Source organism: Oncorhynchus mykiss, chromosome 5 (assembly GCF_013265735.2).
Source record: "Oncorhynchus mykiss isolate Arlee chromosome 5, USDA_OmykA_1.1, whole genome shotgun sequence".
Classification (NCBI taxonomy): domain Eukaryota; kingdom Metazoa; phylum Chordata; class Actinopteri; order Salmoniformes; family Salmonidae; genus Oncorhynchus; species Oncorhynchus mykiss.
In genome coordinates, this window is record NC_048569.1 from 53419782 (window position 1) to 53442866 (window position 23085).

The window sequence follows — 23085 nt, forward strand, 5'->3', positions numbered from 1 at the left end:
CTAACATTAAACTTATCTTATAAAAAAACAATCAATCTAAACATAATCACTAGTTAACTACACATGGTTGATGATATTACTAGTTTAACTAGCTTGTCCTGCGTTGCATATAATCAATGCGGTGCCTGTCAATTTATCATTGAATCACAGCCTACTTCGCCAAACGGGTGATGATTTAACAAGCGCATTCGCGAAAGAAGCACTGTCGTTGCACGAATGAACCTAACCATAAACATCAATGCCTTTCTTAAAATCAATACACAAGTATATTTTTTTAAACCTGCATATTTAGTTAAAATAAATTCATGTTAGCAGGCAATATTAACTAGGGAAATTGTCACTTCTCTTGCATTCCGTGCAAGCAGTCAGGGTGTCAGGGTAGGGTAAATGCAGCATTTTGGGCCGCCTGGCTCGTTGCGAACTGTGTGAAGACCATTACTTCCTAACAAAGACCGTAATTAATTTGCCAGAATTTCACATAATTATGACATAACATTGACGGTTGTGCAATGTAACAGCAATATTTAGACTTATGGATGCCACCCGTTTGATAAAACACGAAACGGTTCTGTATTTCACTGAAAGAATAAACGTTTTGTTTTCGAAATGATAGTTTCCGGATTTGGCCATATTAATTACCTAAGGCTCGTATTTCTGTGTATTTATTATATTATAATTACATCTATGATTTGATAGAGCAGTCTGACTGAGCGGTGGTAGGCAGCAGCAGGCTCGTAATGCTTGAAGCACAGCGCTGTTTATGACTTCAAGCCTATCAACTCCTGAGATTAGGCTGGCAATACTGTAGTGCCTATTAGAACATCCAATAGTCAAAGGTATATGAAATACAAATGGTATAGAGAGAAATAGTCCAAAAATAACTACAACCTAAAACTTCTTACCTGGGAATATTGAAGACTCATGTTAAAAGGAACCACCAGCTTTCATATGTTCTCATATGATGCAAAAATGTATCATACGCAGATGACTTCTGTATTTTGAAAGTATTTGATGTCCTGAATTTGCCTGTCTGGTTTGGTGGTTGTGTTTTGTTGCTACTATACATCAATTGGTTTGAGGAATACTCTAGTTTCTTGAAGAATATAACATTCCTAAAGAACATCTAAAGACTGGATAGCCATTTGATGCATCCTTGACTAGGCTACTAATATTAGACATTTTCAAGTTTTCGCATACGTGAACAAAATCCCACGTGTTTGTTTCCGTTTCACACACATCCATGTTGCGTTTCTGCAAAACGGATAAATGAGGACCTCGCAACATTGAAGTTTCCTAAAAATAAAAACCAAAGAGCCTTATGGATTTGTCAAATAAAATGTAGGCTACCATTATCACCATCACTTCTAGGTGGCACACTGCTAAACGGTGAGTGAATGTAGACTATAGCTATGTGCACTCTGTTTAGCTTCTGTACACTAATGCCCATCCTCCTCGAGCATGGGAATGTAATATAACGGGCATGTAATATAGCATATGCACTATGATTATTAGGCAATAGCAGTGTGTTTGTGTGCTTGGCTGAATGAGGTAGCTCCTTACTCAAATTCTCCATCTTCAACCTGTTGGATGCAGCCTACGTCACTTTTCAACACGCGAACCCAATAGAGGTGAATCGACGTTTCAAAGGGGGAAAGGGGGAAAAACTCATGTGTGATTTTGATCCATTGCTACGATCTGCGACAAATGACGTGGACCAGAGAGGAATTGGAGCAGTCAGTCGAATACACGGTCATGGTTTGCTTTGATGTTCAAAACGTGCTCTCTAGGTTTAGGACGCTCCCATGAACACATGTTGGAACACCAGCTACGTGAACGATTTGAATTGGCTGATGCAGAACTTGTTCCAGAACAATACCACTGCCACGTGGTTAGCATAGGGCTAACGTGAGCCATTTGAGCTGATGGAACCAGCTACAATTTAGCGTTCTGTCACGTGTAAGTAAATCAACGATTTTAATTGGCTGATAAGCATTTTGAGCCGTTGTTATGAAATGCTACGCCTCTACTGTCTGTCACACCCATTTCATCCAACCCGCCATCTTCCTCCTTCCCTCCCTCCACTGTGCTATACTCTAGGTGGTGGTGGTGGGAGACCAGAGTGCAGGGAAGACCAGTGTGTTGGAGATGATCGCCCAGGCTAGGATCTTCCCCCGGGGCTCTGGAGAAATGATGACCCGATCTCCTGTCAAGGTAGAAGAACTCATTTACCAGACTGCCTTAACCCCCTCAAAATCCCTAACTTCCAGCGCTGTATCTACAAAGATATCAAAGATGTATAAGATCCAACGCTTACTTGGTGTTTGTTATTTTATCTGGGATTTGGTACATCCATTTTGTAATTGATGTATAGCTGTTGATTTTTGGAGAATATAACTTTTAAGTGGCGGAGTGACTGCTTTGTAGTTTTTTTGAATCCCAGATTGCCCCTTTTTAAGGCAAAATGTCCAAACCTTACCTACTGCTGTGGCAATGGTTTGATAGATTTCTTCTTAGGCTCTGTAGGTCTACACGGTTCCATATGGGACGTTCTAGTCCTCAGTTTGATTGGTTGAATGAGGCCTATGTGGTCTGGATGGATGGGCAGCATTACCAGACTACTGTTGTGGTTTTGGCCTGGGGACTTTGAAAGTGGTCAATTACATTTTGCCGCCTGCTGTTCTCTCCCCCTCCACTAGGTGACGCTAAGCGAGGGTCCGCACCACGTAGCCATGTTCAAGGACAGCAGCCGAGAGTTCGACCTGGGCAAAGAGGAGGATGTAAGTTTTATACAGCATACATATGTGCGGGAGGGGTGACTGGACTGTAAACAAATGGGGAAATCTGCCTGTTTTAATCTTAATTCATTCACTTGTTTTCTTGTTTATTCACTCATTCATTTATTAATTATTGTCCCTGAAGCTGGCTGCCCTGAGACATGAGATCGAGCTGAGGATGAGGAAGAGTGTCAAGGAGGGACAGACAGTCAGCCCTGAGGTGAGGACAGAACCTTTATAGCTTTCAGCTTAAAGAATGTGTACTTCAGTTTGTGCCTAAATGTTTGTTTCCATATGGCAGACGATCTCTCTGAGTGTCAAAGGACCAGGCATCCAGAGGATGGTACTAGTGGACTTACCAGGAGTCATCAGTGTGAGTGTACACACACACACAGCTACACACGCGCAGAAGCACATACAGAAACACACTTGCACACACGCTTGTGTACATAAACAGTGACCATACAGTGGTAGGTGCAGTGATGCTATATAACTCCTCTCAGACTGTGACAGCGGGCATGGCAGCCGACACCAAGGAGACCATATTCAGCATCAGCAAGAACTACATGCAGAACCCCAACGCCATCATCCTCTGCATCCAGGGTGAGTCAACGCTGGAGTCCCCCCCCTTTTCATGATCAAATATGATCAGATCATCCTTGAGCTCCTTTTCTTCCTCCCCTCCCCTCCGCTCCTCTATTCCCTTCTCTTCGGTCTCATCTCTCCTCTCTGCTGCCTCCTCCTCCGCTCCTCTCTTCTCTGCTGCCTCCTCCTATTCCTTTACCTCACCTGCCCGTCCCGAACCCTCCATCTCTCTTTCTCGTCCTCAGATGGGTCAGTGGATGCGGAGCGCAGCATCGTCACAGACCTGGTCAGTCAAATGGACCCGCAGGGGAAGAGGACCATATTTGTCCTGACCAAAGTAGACCTGGCAGAGAAGAACCTGGCCAGCCCTAACCGGGTGAGATTCGCCAACACACACACTTTCAAAATGTTTGTTTTTAAACTTTTTTTGTAACGTGAAGCAGAAATGAGTCTAGGTAGTCCTGAAACAGAGCATGGACAAAATGCATTTGTCAAGTTCAAATGTTCTGAAAACATTTATAATCCTCTTTAGCCAAAAAGGGGGTGGCCTTTCATTAGTTTTAAAAGCTGGATGGTACACTCAAACAGTCAAGAGGTACAGACTGGATGAAACCCAATGACACTTGATTGCATTCTCCCTCGTCTTGGATTTGATGTATTTCTCTCCCTACAGATTCAACAGATTGTTGAAGGAAAACTGTTTCCTATGAAGGCCTTGGGCTATTTTGCTGTGGTGACAGGAAAAGGTAAGTTGCATTACAATTAGGGTGGCAAAATTCCAGTAACATGCCACCAGGATTTCAGGGAATTTGGGGAAAGTTACTGGAATTTTGCCACCCTCATTACAGAAATGTACATTAGTTGAATCTGGCCTGAGTTAGTCAGGTCTTTAATCATTGACATGTGCATCTGTTGTCCCTTCTTCCCCCAAGGCAGTGCCGGTGAAAGCATCGACTCCATCAAAGACTACGAAGAGGACTTCTTCCAGAACTCTAGACTTCTTAGGTGGGTGTCCTGACTCCCTATTATTGCACATTCGGTTTAGAAAAAGAATTGCCGGTAAATTCATTAATTTGGTGAACGGCCATGGTTTTCAATGAGAATATATTTAATTTTTTACATTCTGCTGAAATTGAACATGTTATCCTGACCTGTGTCCCTCTCTCCTTCAAAGAGATGGTATGCTGAAAGCCCACCAGGTGACCACTAAGAACCTCAGTCTGGCCGTGTCCGACTGCTTCTGGAAGATGGTCAGGGAGTCAGTGGAGCAGCAGGCCGACGCCTTCAAAGGTAACCAGACGGGTTAGGATCCCAAACGACACCTCTATTAGGTTGGACACATAACATTTTTAACATTTTTTTTTCTTTTTTTCTGATAAAAACCAGTTCACTGCATCCGCCGTGGAGCCCAGTTTCATAGTATGACCATATTTCCCAGCTGCTTGCCGTCGTTTTGAAGTAATCACAAAAAAACAGGCCTTATTTTAGGGCATTTTTCACCCTGCCAGCTCCTATTAGTTGTATTGAGCACCGTGGCACCAACTCATCTTCCCGAATGTTCGATTCCCAGCTTATTGTTCTATGTCACAATGCCTGCTTCGCTATTGTTGGCAATGAGACTTGCTCACGTTGTTGGTAGTTCAAATGTAAACAACAACAAAAATACTCATGGAACTCGGAGGTCGTCCCGTTGTTTCCTATAGGGGAAATATAGGCATGTCTGTCTATTTCGCCAAATATCTCGCAATGTGTTTATTTAGATCTTTTTCAAGTCGTACGCCATTTTAATCATGAGAATCTCCTCTTTCTAATTATGTAAATCTGGGCAGTGAGCTCTGTTGTCATGACATTCTAGCCCCAAAATACTTTTTACCCTTGCATTGCTGAGCTCCCCTCATTGTTTTCCTATGGAGAGGCATGCCAATCTATTTCACCAAATATCTCACAATGTGTATATTTAGATTTTTTTTCAAGTCAGGCACCATTTTAATCAGGAGAATCTCCTCTTTGTAATTATATAGGTCTGGGCAGTGAGCTCGGTTGACATCGATCACTAGACCAGAAATAGTCTGAAGTTCCATCAAGGTGCAGATGTTTACTTTTTTCCCCAGTTTCGTCCGACGAACAGATTGCAGTGGTAAAATAAATAAGGATACATTTTTTGTGCCATTTTGTCGAGATTGAATTCTAAGCATCACTCCAGTCAAAACAGGCTCTGCGAACGTTCGATTCCATTCATTTGCTATGGGCTCTCGCTAGTGTTCCAGCTTAGCCAACGTTCTTTTGCCATTTTTCAGCCTTGGGGAAATGTTGACTCGTTCTATTGTCCAGCCTACGTCTATATGAGGCGCCAAAGGCTTCAATGGCCTCCTTCTTTTCCTTCCTGTTAGGCCATCTAGGCATCTTCTTCCTAGCCGGCATGTGTCACTCTCATTCCATGGAGGGCCAAATGTCTGCGGGTTTTCAATCCTCCCTTGTACTTGATTTATTGAATTAAGGCCAGGCAGGCACCACATCCTAATAGGGTATTTTTCCCCCCCTTAATCATATCACAGTCAGCTTTTACCAGTTGAATGTACACAGAAATATAATACTTTTTTGTAATACAATTTTTTTGAAATATTTTATTGACATATGCAAATGAGACAACTTCTCATTATGTATTTGCATATTGTGCAAATCCATTTTTCCGAACACTGGAAGAAGTCAGCCTAAATTCTTCTGGATTTTCTTTTTAGGACACTCCAGGACTAGGCTTGTCCAAAGCAGGTTGTGGATAAATATATTTTAATCGATCTGTAAAGTACTAAATATGTAAAATGCTTTTTTGGTGCATTTTTCCAAAGAACAGTATCTAGATTCAAACGCGATTAAACGGTAATCTTGTTTATCATGATTTGTGAATGACTACCTCCTCTCTGTACCCCACACATACAATTATCTGGAAGGTCCCTCAGTTGAGCAGTGAATTTCAAACACAGATTCAACCACAAAGACCAGGGAGTTTAGCCAATGCCTCGCAAATAAGGGCACCTATTGGTAGATGGGGTAAAAAATAAACAGAAGTGAATATCCCTTTGAGCATGGTGAAGTTTTTAATTTCACTTTGGATGGTGTATTAATACACCCAGTCACTACAAAGATACAGGCATCCTTCCTGACTCAGTTGCCGGAGAGGAAGGAAACCACTCAGGGATTTCACCATGAGGCCAATGGTGACTTTAAAACAGTTCGAGTTTAATGGCTGTGATGGGACAAAACTTAGGATGGATAAAGAACATTATAGTTACTCCACAATACTAACAATTACAGAGTGAAAAGGAAGCCTGTACAGAATACAAAAATATTCTAAAACATGCATCCTGTTTGCAATAAAGCACTAAAGAAAAGCTGCAAAGAAATTAACTGTACTGAATACAACGTTTTATGTTTGTGGCAAATCCATCACATCACTGAGTATCACTCTCCATATTTTCAACCATGGTGGTGGCTGCATCATGTTATGGGTATGTTTGTCATCGACAAGGACTAGGGAGTTTTTTTTTAGGGTAAAAAGAAACGGAATAGAGCTAAGCACAGGTAAAATCCTAGAGGAAAACCTGGTATTCAACAGACACTGGGAGACATTCACCTGTCAGCAGGACAATAACCTAAAACACAAGGCTAATTATACACTGGAGTTGTCTTACCAGGACGACATTGAATGTTCCTGAGTGGCCTAGTTACAATTTTGACTTCAATCAGCTTGAAAATCTATGGCAAGATTTGAAAATGGATTTCTAGTAATGATCAACAACTAACTTGACAGAGCTTAACATTTTTTTTAAAGAATAATGTGCAAAATTATACGATCCAGGTGTGCAAACCTCTTAGACTTACTCAGACTCACACCTGTAATTGCTGCCAAAGGTGACTCTAACGTGTATTGACTCAGGGGTGTGAATACTTATGTAAATTACATATTTCTGTAATTCATATTCAATACATTTTTTAAATGTGTATATCGGTGAGGGGAAAAACATATATTGAATACATTTTGAGTTCAGGCTGTAAAACAACGATGTGGAATAAGTTACGGGGTATGAATACTTTCTGAAGGCACTATTCAATTATTTCATCCAAACTGCTTTGTGCAAGTCCCGCCTCACCCATCTACTCATTGTCCAAAGTAGTTAAAATGTATTAATGTTGATGACGGTAGTATTGATAATCGAAATAAAATATAAATGTTCATGATCTTTTTTTATAAACATTTTGTTTCATTTTTTGAAAATACTAATATTAATGGACCAAAATACAAAAATCTCAAAATTGACAGGTAGATGCAAAACTATAATTTCAGCCTGCGGTGCCTGGACCTTTAAGTCACTTATTAGTTAGGAACTCCCCTCAGCTGGTTGTGTAGGTCTTAATTGGACAAGCACTCTGCCATCCATGGAATGAGTTTGACACTCCTGTCCTCGTCTCTTACAGCCATGGCTGACCACCACCACCCACCTTTTGTTAGTGAGCGATGCACACTTTTCCTCTCTACTTGCACCCCCCTCCTGCTCCCGAATACACTGCCACACTTCTCCCCTCGACCGGCGCTGCTTCCCAGCCGCAATTATCCCAGACAGCCGGTGGTCCTCACTAACAGTAGCAGCAGGGACTAGATTTATTGCCCTCTGGCTGTGGTGTGGCTCTCCTTCCCATTGTGTGGCGTATTGATCTGCTGCACGTCAAAAACCATCCTCACAGGCCCAGTGTCTGGCGCCACTCTGGCCCAATAACCCACCCACGGGCAATTAGCGACATCTTCATTGTGTAGGGAGAGGAGAGGGACAATGGGGAGTGTGTGTGTGTGTGTCAGGGTTTCCGTTCAAAATATTTGGCTCCGGACAACGTGACCGGGAAGATTTTAATTTACCGGACATTTAATAATTTACCAGACGTCCATATGCTTACTGAAGGTATGCATACTGAAGGTATACTGAACAAAAAAAGTGTTTTTCCCATTTTTCATTGGCTGAAATAAATGATCCCAGAAATTGTCCATAGGCAAAAAAAAAAAGAAGCTTATTTTTATAAAATACACAAATTTTCTTACATTCCTGTTCGTGAGCATTTCTCCTTTGCCAAGATAATCCATCCACCTGACAGGTGTGGCATATCTAGGATCTGATTGTTATGTTCATTACATAGGTGCACCTTGCGCTGGGGACAATAAAAGGCCTCTCTAAAATGTGCAGTTTTGTCACACAACACAATGCCGCAGATGTCACAACTGTTGAGGGAGCGTGCAATTGACATGCTGACTGCAGGAGTTGTCCACCAGATATGTTGCCAGAGAATTTAATGTTTGTTTCTCTACAATATACTGCCTCCAATGTCATTTTAGAGAATTTGTCAGTATGTCTAACCGTCCTGATAACTACAGACCACTTGTAACTACGTCTGCCCAGGACCTCCACATCTGGCTTCTTCACCTGTGGGATCGTTTGAGGTGGTGCTGAAGCTTATTTCTGTCTGTAATAAAGCCCTTTTTGGGGGGAGAAAAACTAATCCTGATTGGCTGGGCCTGGCTCCCCACTCGGTGGGCCGGGCTCCACCCATGGTTGCGCCCTTGCCCAGTCATGTTATATCCATAGGTTAGGGGCTAATTAATTAATTTAAATTGACTTGACTTCCTTTTATATGAACTGTAACTCAGTAAAATATTTGAAATCGTCTCATGTTGCATTTATTTTTGTTCAGTATAAATACGGAGTACACAATTTAAAAATGTATTCAGCAGAAATATCTAAACAGAATGAAACAAAACACTTTTTGCATATTTAAAGAACTGGTTTAGATTAATAAATATGCCTACAATAATAATGCTATGCAATAATAATCATGATAAAACAAATGTAAGTTCCAAAATTGCATCCTAACTGAATGGCACACAGTAGCCTGCATCTAACTTGTGTTATACTGCTATTAAAAATACCATCTTCGCAGTCAACAGTAGCCTAGGCCAAACTTCTGGTTTTCTGTTGTACCTGATAATTAATTACACCCACCTGGTGCCCCAGATCTAAATCCATCCTTTGATTAAGGGGATATTTGTCCTGTGTCCTTTTGTCTTCTATAGCTCAGTTGGTAGAGAATGGCGCTTGCAACACCAGGATAGTGGATTCAATTCCTGGGACCACCCATATGTAAAAAAAGAATGTATGCACATTTGACTGTACGTCGCTTTGGATAAAAGCATCCGCTATATGCATGGTGTTGGGCTGCCCCATTTAGTCAACTGGTTGATTGTTTGGTCCATAGGCTGTTGGTCAACCAATATTTTTTTGTTGTTGTTGTCAAGCAGTGGCAAATACATTGTAAAAAATGATGGCACCTGAGACACCCGTCTGATTCACGCCTGTATGAGTGGACTAATCCATTGCGGAGGCCACGGGTATGGCTCACCAGTTGTACATTTAATTACCATTTCTAACCTACAATGTTTGTTTGGTTCCGGTAATTTATTTTAGTGCGTTCAACTTATTATTACAGTCTTACCGTTGTCATTTGTCGGAGAGGACACGTTGCTTGCGGAGCGTAACACCTAGGCTACACCGTTTTGGTGTCTTTAATTCCTTTTATGAGTTGGCAAGTTTATTCATTGTTTAAGGTTTGGAGTGCTTCTGCCAATCTGGAGTAAGGACACGCACCTGATTACACACAGAAGTAGGCCTAGGCTACCTGGCCTGCACGCAAATGTAGGCTTATACATGTGCCCATTCGGGGATTTGATACCGTTTCTGTACCGCCCAGAATATTTTCAACAATGTTGCAAGTTGACTAGAACTAGCTTAGGCCTGACCAAGTTAATAGTTGATACAATGTTTCAAGTAACTTGCAGAAGGGCCATACATGGCCTACGTGATTTCTAGGTTGTGTGTATCAGGATGTTTTCTACCTGCGGGCTGCAATGTTTTTATTTGTTGGCTTTATGTAGGCTCTTTTTACGTATTTCCAATGGCAATAGAAGTTACTTTTTAGATTATCATTTTCATTTAGATATCATTTTGTTCTAAATTAAATTAAACTGTTCCACCAAAGTGTGCATATGAAAATCAGCACGCAGATCAGTAGAAATGGTACGATAGCTTGGCACTTCAAATGGAAAAGGTTGTTGACCGCCGGTGTTGTCTTACTGGTAACTTCAGGAGCATAACAGTAGAATCTGTGAAGGCCAGCAGCAGCGGGAGCAGGGTCAGAATATATATATATATATATATATATATATATATATATATATATATATATATATATATATATATATATATATATATATATATTTTTTTTTTAATATAATTATATTTATCTCTGACTCCCTCTAGTAATTTGTCTGTCTTTGTTTTTGATCGCAGTGCTTAAAGCATCAGAGAAGCTTAGTAGCCTACGTGTAGTTGATTTACCTCAAATATTTCGACCAATCGAGTCGACCAAGATTTTTTTTTTAGTCGGGGATAGCCCTAGCATGGTGTATATATTATTTGAGTTGGCCTGTACTCTGACAAAGAACTGTCTGTCCTCTTGTCCATCAGCGTCCCGCTTCAACCTGGAGACAGAGTGGAAGAACAACTACCCCCGTCTGCGAGAGCTGGACAGGGTAAGGACCATCGATATATACAGTGCCTTGCGAAAGTATTCGGCCCCCTTGAACTTTGCGACCTTTTGCCACATTTCAGGCTTCAAACATAAAGATATAAAGCTGTATTTTTTTGTGAAGAATCAACAACAAGTGGGACACAATCATGAAGTGGAACGACATTTATTGGATATTTCAAACTTTTTTAACAAATCAAAAACTGAAAAATTGGGCGTGCAAAATTATTCAGCCCCCTTAAGTTAATACTTTGTAGCGCCACCTTTTGCTGCGATTACAGCTGTAAGTCGCTTGGGGTATGTCTCTATCAGTTTTGCACATCGAGAGACTGACATTTTTTTCCCATTCCTCCTTGCAAAACAGCTCGAGCTCAGTGAGGTTGGATGGAGAGCATTTGTGAACAGCAGTTTTCAGTTCTTTCCACAGATTCTCGATTGGATTCAGGTCTGGACTTTGACTTGGCCATTCTAACACCTGGATATGTTTATTTTTGAACCATTCCATTGTAGATTTTGCTTTATGTTTTGGATCATTGTCTTGTTGGAAGACAAATCTCCGTCCCAGTCTCAGGTCTTTTGCAGACTCCATCAGGTTTTCTTCCAGAATGGTCCTGTATTTGGCTCCATCCATCTTCCCATCAATTTTAACCATCTTCCCTGTCCCTGCTGAAGAAAAGCAGGCCCAAACCATGATGCTGCCACCACCATGTTTGACAGTGGGGATGGTGTGTTCAGCTGTGTTGCTTTTACGCCAAACATAACGTTTTGCATTGTTCCCAAAAAGTTCAATTTTGGTTTCATCTGACCAGAGCACCTTCTTCCACATGTTTGGTGTGTCTCCCAGGTGGCTTGTGGCAAACTTTAAACAACACTTTTTATGGATATCTTTAAGAAATGGCTTTCTTCTTGCCACTCTTCCATAAAGGCCAGATTTGTGCAATATACGACTGATTGTTTTCCTATGGACAGAGTCTCCCACCTCAGCTGTAGATCTATGCAGTTCATCCAGAGTGATCATGGGCCTCTTGGCTGCATCTCTGATCAGTCCTTGTATGAGCTGAAAGTTTAGAGGGACGGCCAGGTCTTGGTAGATTTGCAGTGGTCTGATACTCCTTCCATTTCAATATTATCGCTTGCACAGTGCTCCTTGGGATGTTTAAAGCTTGTGAAATCTTTTTGTATCCAAATCCGGCTTTAAACTTCTTCACAACAGTATCTCGGCCCTGCCTGGTGTGTTCCTTGTTCTTCATGATGCTCTCTGTGCTTTTAACGGACCTCTGAGACTATCACAGTGCAGGTGCATTTATACGGAGACTTGATTTCACACAGGTGGATTGTATTTATCATCATTAGTCATTTAGGTCAACATTGGATCATTCAGAGATCCTCACTGAACTTCTGGAGAGAGTTTGCTGCACTGAAAGTAAAGGGGCTGAATAATTTTGCATGCCCAATTTGTCAGTTTTTGATTTGTTAAAAAAGTTTGAAATATCCAATAAATGTCGTTCCACTTCATGATTGTGTCCCACTTGTTGTTGATTCTTCACAAAAAAATACAGTTTTATATCTTTATGTTTGAAGCCTGAAATGTGGCAAAAGGTCGCAAAGTTCAAGGGGGCCGAATACTTTCGCAAGGCACTATATATATATCCACATATATATATATATATATATATATATATATATATATATATATATATATATATATATATATATATATATATATATATATATATATATATATATATATATATATAAACCTGCAAAAACAGGTTTCTAGAATTTTTTTCAAATGTATTTAAGAATAAAAAACTGATATCACATTTACATAAGTATTCAGGCCCTTTACTCAGTACTCTACCATAAAGGTAGACTGATGGAGTGCTGCAGAGATGGTTGTCCTTCTGGAAGGTTCTCCCATCTCCACAGAGGAACTTTGGAGCTCTTTCAGAGTGACCATTGGGTTCTTGGTCACTTCCCTGACCAAGGCCCTTCTCCCACGATTGCTCAGTTTGGCCAGCTCTAGGAAGAGTCTTGGTGGTTCCAAACTTCTTCTATTTAAGAATAATGGAGGCCACTGTGTTCTTGGACTTTCAATGCTGCAGACATTTTTTGGTACCCTTCCCCAGATCTGTGCCTAGTCACAATCCTGTCTCGGAGCTCTATGGACAATTCCTTCAACCTCATGGCATCTCCTGTATACCAACCTTACCTTGTCACAACACAACTGGTTGGCTCAAATGCATTAATTTGTGGAATTTCTTTCCTTCTTAACTTTTGACAAGGCACACCTGTTAATTGAAATACATTCCAGGTGACTACCTCATTAAGCTGGTTGAGAGAATGCCAAGAGTGTGCGAAGCTGTCAAGGCAAAGTGTGGCTACTTTGAAGACCAGCAAATATGAAATATATTTAGGTTTACTACATGATTCCGTATGTGTTATTTCATAGTTTTGATGTCTTCAGTATTATTCTACAATGTAGAAAATAGTAAACATTTTAAAGTCCATTGAAGGAATAGATTTTTTTTTTAATTCTATTTTTTATAAATTTGCTAAAAAAAATGAACATGTTTATGCTTTGTTATTATGGGGTATTGTGTGTAGATTGATGAGATTTGTTTAATCCAGTCAATTTTAGAATAAGGCTGTAACGTAACAAAAAGTCAAGGGGTCTCAATACTTTCCGAATACACTGTACAAATATATATATTTCTTTAGGCCTATATATTGTTTTACTTAATTATAGGTAACTCTAGTCTAGTTAGGACTCTGTCTGCTTCTGTCCACAATAATGTCCTTTACCAGTCCAGTTTTCATGTCTAGGTTTTTCCTGACATTTTGAGAGAATGGTCAACCGTGCCAGATTCCACCAGCTAATCATGAGTTTTCTGTTCATCTTATCCTCCAGAATGAACTCTTCGAAAAAGCCAAGAACGAAATCTTGGATGAAGTTATTAGCTTGAGTCAAGTCACACCGAAACACTGGTGAGTGTTTGCCATGGTGAACATGTAGCCCTTCAAATGATGTTTTATTACCTACAGCTTTATGCACATTATTATTTCGTTTTTTAAGTTATTAAAATAATATGGCTAACAACTTAGTGTTCTGTGCTTCATATTCAAAGGTCATTAAATGAATTCAGGAATTCCGTGGCCCTTAGACGACTTTGTCTGTAGAAGCTCTGAATGGTGCAGGTGGCTAGTGTGTGTGCTCCTGTCTGTGTATATGTGTATTGCCCCCCCCCCCCCCCCCCCCCCCCAGAGGTTAGCAGTAGGCTAAATGAGATGGATGTCCAGTGGTTGGTGAGAGGCTAAGAGCCCCTCCGAGCCCCATCTGTAGCGCTGGATCAATGGCCTGATGAATGGGCTACGGTGCGACTGGGGTTGGTGGGGGAGCCAAGATGGCCCTGTTAGTCAGCAATGCAATCAAAGCGTCTGAGAAGTGTGTTGTATTGATACGAGTGGAGCTGGGAGCAAAAACAAAGGGTTGTGTATGAAATATGAGTGTGTGTGTGTTTTGTGATAAATGAGTCTTCACCAGCAGCCCAGGGGGATTGAGTAGGGGTTTGTCCCATTGTCATACAGCCCTGGACCGATAAAGAGCCAAGCTTTAGTTAACAAGCTGCTGCGCTTTCATGGGGATTTGTCTCAAAGGGCATTCTGTTCCCTATCTAGTACACTACTATTGACCAAAAGTAGAGCATTGTATAAGAAATAGGGTGTCATTTTGGGATGCACCCGCATAGTGTTGTCTCCAAAGCGGTGTCCAACCACAAAGCGCTCACTAGGTTGTATTTCGCCCCATCTGCCCTTTGCCCCTGCAGGGAGGCCATCCTACAGAAGAAGCTGTGGGAGCGCGTGTCCACACACGTCATCGAGAACATCTACCTGCCGGCAGCCCAGACCATGAACTCTGGCACCTTCAACACCACCGTGGACATCAAGCTCAAACAGTGGACGGACAAGCAGCTGCCTCACAAGGCATTAGAGGTAGAGTGCTGCTCCCTCCATCTCTTTAAATCTCTTCATGGCTGTGGAGCTGTAGTGCATTTGGAAAGTATTCAGACCTCTTCCCCTTTTCCACACTTTGTTACGTTACAGCCTTATTCTAAAATGGATTAAATAAACATATTCCCTCATCAATCTATGCACAATACCCCATAATGACAAAGCAAAACTGTTTTTTAGAATGTTTTGCAAATGTATTAAAAATAAGAAACAACTTATTTACATAATTATTCAGACTTTTTGCTATGAGACACGAAGTTGAGCTCTGGTGCATCCTGTTTCCATTGGTCATCCTTGAGATGTTTCTACAACTTGGAGTCCACCTGTGGTAAATTCATTTGATTGTACATGATTTGGAAAGGCACACACCTGTCTATATAAAGTCCCGCAGTTGGCAGTGCATGTCAGAGCAAAACCAAGCCATGAGGTCAAAGGAATTGTCTGTAGAGCTCTGAGACAGGATTGTGTTGAGACAGATCTGGGGAAGGGTAGCAAAGCATTTCTGCAGCACTGAATATCCCCAAGAACACAGTGGCCTCCACCATTCTCAAATGGTGGAGGTCAGAGAGGTGACCAAGGACCTGATGGTCACTCTGACAGAGCTCCTGAGTTCCTCTGTGGAGATGGGAGAACCTTTCAGAAGGACAATCATCTCTGCGGCACTCCACCTTTCAGCCCTTTATGGTAGAGGGGCCAGACGGAATCCACTCCTCAGTGAAATGCACATGACAGCCTGCTTGAAGTTAGCCAAAAGTCACCTAAAGGACTCTCAGGCCATGAGAAACAAGATTCTCTGGTCTAATAAATTTTTTTGGCTTGATTGCTAAGCATCACGTCTGGAGGAAACCTGGCACCATCCCTACTGTGAATCATGGTGGCGGTGGCAGCATCATGGTGTGGGGATGTTTCAGCCTCCTGGAACTGGGAGACTAGTCAGGATCGAGGGAAAGAAGAACGAAGCAAAGTACAGAGATCCTTGATGAAAACCTGCTCCAGAGCACTCAGACTGGAGCGAAGATTCACCTTCCAACAGGACAATGACCCTAAACACATAACCAAGACAAAGCAGGAGTGGCTTCGGGACAAGACTCGATGTCCTTGGGTTGCCCGGACTTGATCCCGATCAACCATCTCTGGAGAGACCTGAAAATAGCTGTGCAGCGACCCTCCCCATCCAACCCGACAGAGATTGAGGATCTGCAGAGAAGAATGGCACATCTGTATTTTGGGGAGTTTCTCCCAATCTTGTACTGTCATACCCAAGAACACTCGAGGTTTGTAATCGCTGCCAAAAGTGCTTCAACAAAGTACTGAGTAAAGTAAAAATATATATATATATGTTTATACATTTGCGGTCATTTTTAAAAACCTGTTTTTGCTTAGTCATTATAGGGTATTGTGTGTAGATTGATGAGGGGGGAAAAAACTTGTAATCCATTTTGGAATTAGGCAGTAACAAAATGTGGATAAAGTCAAGGGGTCAAAATATTTTCCAAATGCACTGTAAATGTCATAAGGAATTGTTTGTCTTGTCAGGACTCTCTGTTGTGATTATTTCAGATGATGGAAACAAATGTATTATTATTGGCGATGGATGGTTTTACTGTGGTCGTCAATAATGTCCTTTTTGTTCCAAATTTGCATTTTCCTCGCAATCACTATGTCTGTGACCATTCTGATTGGTATGACAGTAACGGTATGCGAATACTGTGGCATTGTCTCTGTAGCTGGCCATGGTGCTGTGTTGATACAAGGCCCGATCCTCTCCTCTGCCCCCCCCAGGTCGCCTGGGAGACGCTGCAGGAGGAGTTCGCCCGCTTTATGGCCGAGTATAAAGGGAAGGACCAGGACGACATCTTTGACAAGCTCAAGGAGGCGGTGAAGGACGAGAGCATCAAGAGGCACAAGTGGAACGAGAGGGCCATGGACAGCCTGGTACTTAAACATGGACACACACACACACAGAGTAAAAAGACTGACATCGCAATACTCTTTACTCTTTTGCATATTCAACCACATACAGCAGGCAAACATTATTGTACGCCCAGGTTTCCTGTCTCCCCTTGTGCGTAATGTCCTTTCTGCTGTCTGTGTGGGTTGTCAGAGGGTGATCCAGCACAATGCTCTGGAGGACCGCTCCATCACAGACAAGCCCCAGTGGGACGCGGCCATCCAGTTCATGGAGGAGACCCTGCAGGCACGCCTCAAAGACAGTAGGTCACACACTCACCTTCACCGTGGCTTACTGCCTTTACGATCAACCTCTTTCCCTGCCTGTGTTGCTGATGTGTGTATGTCTCCCTCTCTCTGCACCTGTCTCTCTCTGTTAGGGTTGTCACGATACCAGAATCGCTGTACCACGTTACCAGATTTTCCGTGGCGAAAAAAGGAAACAGGATTTAGACTAAACTCTTATGGTCCTATTAAAAAGATACTTCATGTAAAATTGTGGGTGCTATAGCTCGCCAATTAAAACAAATGTGACTCTAGGTGACAACATAATGCTGTTTGTTTCTAACACCGGGACTGTTTTCCTCAAGATATGAAATCCGCTTCGTGTTTTGTTTTCTTAACACGATACTTCCGAGGGTCGCGCTACTGTATCGTGACAACCCTAATCTCCCTCCCTCCCTCTTTGCACCTGTCTGCTTCTACACTACCTCTCATACTATGATCTCACAACCTCTGTGTGTCTCTCCTAGCGGACTCTGTGATAAATGACATGGTGGGTCCTGACTGGAAGCAGCGCTGGATGAGCTGGAAGAACCGCTCGCCCGAGCAGCACACACGCAACGAGACCCGAAACGAGCTGGAGCGCCTGCTGAAGCTCCACGAGGACCACACGGCCTACCTGGCCAACGACGAGGTCACCACCGTCCGCAAGAACCTGGAGGGCCGAGGGGTGGAGGTGGACCCTGCCCTGGTGAGGGAGACCAACTCTGGTCACATTTTCTGGTCACAAGTCTTAGAAACTCCAGTGGAGGAATGCATGTAATAACTTTGCAATAAGTACGTATGCATTTATTGAGGAACTGGGCAGGTGGAAGTCGTATTGTGTTTTCAGATCACTGCTGATAGAGGAGATGAGTACTCAAAGACACAAGTATATCAATTCCCAATCTGTCCTTCATACCATCATGGCCACCTAATCATCCCCCGTTTACAATTGGCTCATTCGTCCTCCCCTGTAACTATTCCCCATGTCGTTGCTGTAAATGAGAATGTGTTCTGAGTCAACTTACCTGGTAAAATAAGGGTTAATTTTAAAATCAAATAGAATTTAGATGCGCGCACACACACAACCTATCCCACATCCCAAGACACCATGAAGCAGAGCCTGTCCCTCTCGCATTCTGGCCCTCTACTACTTCCTGTGTTCCAGATCAAGGACACGTGGCACCAACTGTACAGGCGTCAGTTCCTGCAGAAGGCCCTGCAGCACTGTAACCTGTGTAGACGAGGCTTCTACTACTACCAGAGACACTTTGTCGACTCGGAGGTAAGTGACCTCGGCTCCAAGGCAAGCTGCCAGAGGTAGCTGTTCTCAACTAAGATTTCAGAGACACATTGAGGTGAATTCAACAAGGCTTTCGTTTCGGCGAACATGTTACCATAGTAACACTTTCAGTTGAAGGATTTGATTTGAATGAACGTTCCAAAATGTTACGGTGAAGGCACAAATAGCTCATTTTTTGTAAGGATTATTAATTCTTACTCGATATAATAGCCTACATCAGAAGGACGTTCATTTCCAATGGAATCTGCCGTTTGCCTTGCAGCGTTGCAGACGCTGTTCTGTGTGGTGCATATGTTGGATATATCCAACTGTATGTGTAGACTTGACAGAAGTGGAAGCACAAGGTGAATGTTGAACTGTTGTTGCACACGTGCTCAGTAAAAAATTGCATTACATAATGAGAAAAGTTTGACTGCAGAATTTATTACGCAGCATTGATGCATTGACGCTGCAGTTAGCACAAAATAAATGGAACGTGTCATTGTATGTTAGAAAAGGTTTGAGAACTATTTCCCTTGTTGAACGCACCTTTTGGACTGTAGTGCATTGTCCCTCGAGCGACACTACCCGTTCCCCTGCCTGCAGTAAAAACCATGCGTGTCACTTCTACCCTATCTCATTTTCACAGTCTTGTTTCTCTTCTTCCATAGCTGGAGTGCAATGACGTAGTGCTGTTCTGGAGGATCCAGAGGATGCTGCTTATCACAGCCAACACGCTCAGACAGCAGCTAACCAACACAGAGGGTAGGCTGGGTCCGGGGTATAGGGCCCGAACCGGGGTATAGGGCCGGGACCGGGGTATAGGGCTGGAAATTGGGATTTCAGCCGTTACAAAATGTGGAAATCAAACTGGAAACCAGTGGAACAGACTTCCTGTGTTCGTCGTTGCAGAGATTGCCATGCCAGCATAGGCTTCATGCCTAGCTTGATTATCATGAGTTAGCTAACGTTGGGCTAGGCAGAACTGGGTGGGGTCATCCAAGACTGAGCTACAATGAACTTGGGCTTAGCAGGGAAGAACCAACCGCCCATGGTCAATATTATTGTCATGTACCAACACACAAGCCCTCACTAGAGCATACAGGCAGGCAGCTGCATACCGGCCCCACCGGCCTGAAACTGAAGGCTTTATATCTCTGAACTGGTTCAAATGAGAGGGACGGTGAACAGTTCGTTGAGTCATAGAGTTTGAACGGAGAATGTCTGCCCTCAGTCTGACCCTCAGTCTGAGTGAGCTACGGTGTACTGGGGAGCTAGGTAGCAGACACAGAAGAATTATAGCCCATGTCCCAAATGGCACCCTGTTCCCTACATAGTGCCTTACTTTTGACCTAGTGCACAGTTGTTTACCAGTGCCCATAGTGAATACGATGCCATTTGGGATGCAGCTACTGCCATTAGCTGAGCTATATGGTGGAACCAGATGTGCTGTAAGCTAGGGCTGGGCGATATGGCCTAAAAGTCATGTCTAAAACTTTTATGGACTTCACAGTATATCACATTTAAAAAAAATAATAATAATCTCGAAATAAGTTGATGGTACAATTAAAGGTCAAATCCACTGCACTTCAAACAGACAGCAATAATCTATTGAATTCAGAGCTCGTGAAATTATACTTTACGATAAATATACAGTGCATTCGGAAAGTATTCAGACCCCTTGACTCTTTCCACATTTTGTTAGGTTACAGCCTTATTCTAAAATTGATTAAATTGTTTTTTCCCCCCCCTCATCAATCTATACACAGTATAATGACAAAGCAAAAACAGGTTTGGATTTTTTGGGCAAATGATTACAAATAAACTATCACATTTCTGTAAGTATTCAGACCCTTTACTCAGTACTTTTTTGAGGCACCTTTGGCAGCGAATACGGTCTTGGGTCTTCTTGGGTATGACGCTACAAGGTTTCCTCCAGACGTGGCATTGGCTTGGCATTCAGGCCAAAGAGTTCAATCTTGGTTTCATCAGACCATATAATCTTGTTTCTCATGGTCTGAGAGTCCTTTAGGTGTCTTTTGGCCAACACCAAGTGGGACCAAGGCCCATCTCCCCTGATTGCTCAGTTTGGCCAGGTGGCCAGCTTTAGGAAGAGTCTTGGTGGTTCCAAACTTCTTCCATTTAAGAATGATGGAGGCCACTGTGTTCTTGGGGACCTTGAATGCGGCAGAAATGTTTTGGTACCCTTCCTAATACATTTGTTTCCATCATCTGACAATTCCTCTCGACCTCATGGCTTGGTTTTTGCTCTGACATGCACTGTTAACTGTGGGACTTTATATAGACAGGTGTGTGCCTTTCCAAATCATGTCCAATCAATTGATAGTACCACAGGTGGACTCCAGTCAAGTTGTAGAAACATCTCAAGGATGGTCAGTGGAAACCGGATGCACCTGAGCTCAATTTCGAGTCATAGCAAAGGGTCTGAAAACGTATGTAGATAATGTTTTTCTGTTTTTATTTTTTATACATTTGCAAAAATGTCGAAACCAGTTTTGGCCTTGTCATTCTGGTATATTGTGTGTAGATTGAGTCAAAAGGGGGTCTGAATACTTTCTGTGTGTACTGTATGCTTCACCAAACATAAGACCCACTAATAATGTAATAATATAATGGCTTTCAAGTCTATGAAAATGCCCTTTCTGGTACAGATTTAACCAGAACCATGCATAATACATTCACTAATAATGAATAACTTCTTGTTGCAAGTTAACACAGGTCTGAACAATCTCTCAAGCACAAGCCCACGTGCTAGTGAGTAGCCAGCTAATCTTTTTCTATATTTGAAGTTAAGCCAACTTGAATCTATTTTTCTAGCTAACGAGGCAGAACAGTTGAATTGTTATTCACACATATTGTCCATCTCCGACTGTTTGAACAGCCGGTCTACTTTGTTCAGATGTTGAAATCAAGTGGCCTACCTTATTTCGCAGGATGTTAAATGACTTGCCAATTTCTGATATAATTGTTCTTTATGAATAGTCTGTTTTTTATAAATGTGCAATAGACAGCTGGTGTAACAGTCTTAGGCTAAAATGCTGCTAGCACTAAGTGATACCGCGTGTGTGTGTGTGTGTGTGTGTGTGTGTGTGTGTGAGAGAACAGAGAGGAAGAGAGGAAGAGGTGACGCGAGAGGTTTCACTCTGTCCAAAATAACCCCAGGGTGTTTGTATGGACTTATTCTGGACCTCAGCTTGTCGCTTGCCTTCCCGCCGTTGGAACAACGACTCCCATTGTTACGGCGGAGACATGAGCATCTCGTCATTACATAGATATCTGGTGTAAATGGGAAGGTGCACCCAGCGCAGACAGGAATGAAGGAGACGAGACCAAAAAGACAACATTTAGAACAACGCTCATAAAAACAATATATAGATTTGAATTAATCAAATTATTTTGATATATCACCCAGCCTTATTGTAAGCTCAACTGTCCTGTCCAAAGAGCACTTGCTCCATATTTCTAGGCATATATAGCTATATATATCTATGTATATCTCTATATATATCTCTATGTATATCTCTATATATATATATATATATATATATCTCTATATATATATATATATATATATATATATATATATATATAGAGAGAGAGAGAGAGAGAGAGAGAGAGAGAGAGAGAGAGAGAGAGAGAGAGAGAGAGGAGAGAGAGAGAGAGAGAGAGAGAGAGAGAGAGAGAGAGAGAGAGAGAGAGAGAGAGAGAGAGAGAGAGAGAGAGAGAGAGAGAGAGAGAGAGAGAGAGAGAGAGAGAGAGAGAGAGAGAGAGAGAGAGAGAGAGAGAGAGAGAGAGAGAGAGAGAGAGAGAGAGAGAGAGAGAGAGAGAGAGAGAGAGAGAGAGAGAGAGAGAGAGAGAGAGAGAGAGAGAGAGAGAGAGAGAGAGAGAGAGAGAGAGAGAGAGAGAGAGAGAGAGAGAGCTGCCTTCAGAACAGCCTCAAGTCGTCTGGCATGGACTCCACAAGGTGTCAAGCGTTCCACAGGGATGTTGACTCCAAAGCTTCCCACAGTTGTCAAGTTGGCTGGATGTCCTTTGGGTGGTGGATGATTCTTGATACACACGGGAAAGTGTGAAAAACCCAGCAGCGTTGCCGTTCTTAACGCAAACCGGGGCTCCTGGCACCTACTACCATACCCCGTTCAAAGGCACTTGTCTTTTGCCCATTCACCCTCTGAATGGCACACACACACAATCCATCTCAATTGTATCAAGGCTTAAAAATCCTTATTTTAACCTGTCTCCTCCCCTTCATCTATACTGATTGAAGTGGATATAGCAAGTGACATCAATAGGAGATCACAGCTTTCACCTTGATTCACCTGGTCAATCTGTGTAATGGAGAGAGCAGGTGTTCTTAATGTTTTGTAGGCTCTGTCTAGGTCTATGTTTGCTGTGTCTTTGATGTCTGACATTTTGTGGTGTGTGTGTTCACACATTCAGTGCGGCGCCTGGAGAAGAACGTGAAAGAGGTGCTGGAGGACTTTGGTGAGGACAACGAGAGGAAGGTTCACCTCATCACCGGACGCAGAGTACAGCTGGCAGAGGACCTCAGTGAGTCACCTCACACACACA

At 42.4% G+C, this 23085-nt stretch overlaps 1 protein-coding gene across 8 annotated transcripts in view; it reads left to right on the top strand.

Annotated features, from left to right (window-relative positions):
- The window catches only part of opa1 (OPA1 mitochondrial dynamin like GTPase), a 58488-nt gene that overhangs the window by 16013 nt on the left and 19390 nt on the right, over positions 1-23085 (top strand). For all 8 annotated transcript variants that reach the window (XM_036977817.1, XM_036977818.1, XM_036977819.1 and 5 more), the window contains 18 exons: positions 2098-2211; positions 2697-2777; positions 2920-2994; positions 3076-3147; positions 3278-3377; positions 3605-3735; positions 4033-4105; positions 4292-4364; positions 4534-4649; positions 10925-10989; positions 13897-13973; positions 14813-14978; positions 16779-16931; positions 17101-17209; positions 17699-17919; positions 18379-18495; positions 19164-19257; positions 22954-23064. In XM_036977817.1, coding sequence (XP_036833712.1) covers positions 2098-2211; positions 2697-2777; positions 2920-2994; positions 3076-3147; positions 3278-3377; positions 3605-3735; positions 4033-4105; positions 4292-4364; positions 4534-4649; positions 10925-10989; positions 13897-13973; positions 14813-14978; positions 16779-16931; positions 17101-17209; positions 17699-17919; positions 18379-18495; positions 19164-19257; positions 22954-23064 — 1948 coding nt within the window. The remainder of the gene's footprint in view (positions 1-2097; positions 2212-2696; positions 2778-2919; positions 2995-3075; positions 3148-3277; positions 3378-3604; positions 3736-4032; positions 4106-4291; positions 4365-4533; positions 4650-10924; positions 10990-13896; positions 13974-14812; positions 14979-16778; positions 16932-17100; positions 17210-17698; positions 17920-18378; positions 18496-19163; positions 19258-22953; positions 23065-23085) is intronic.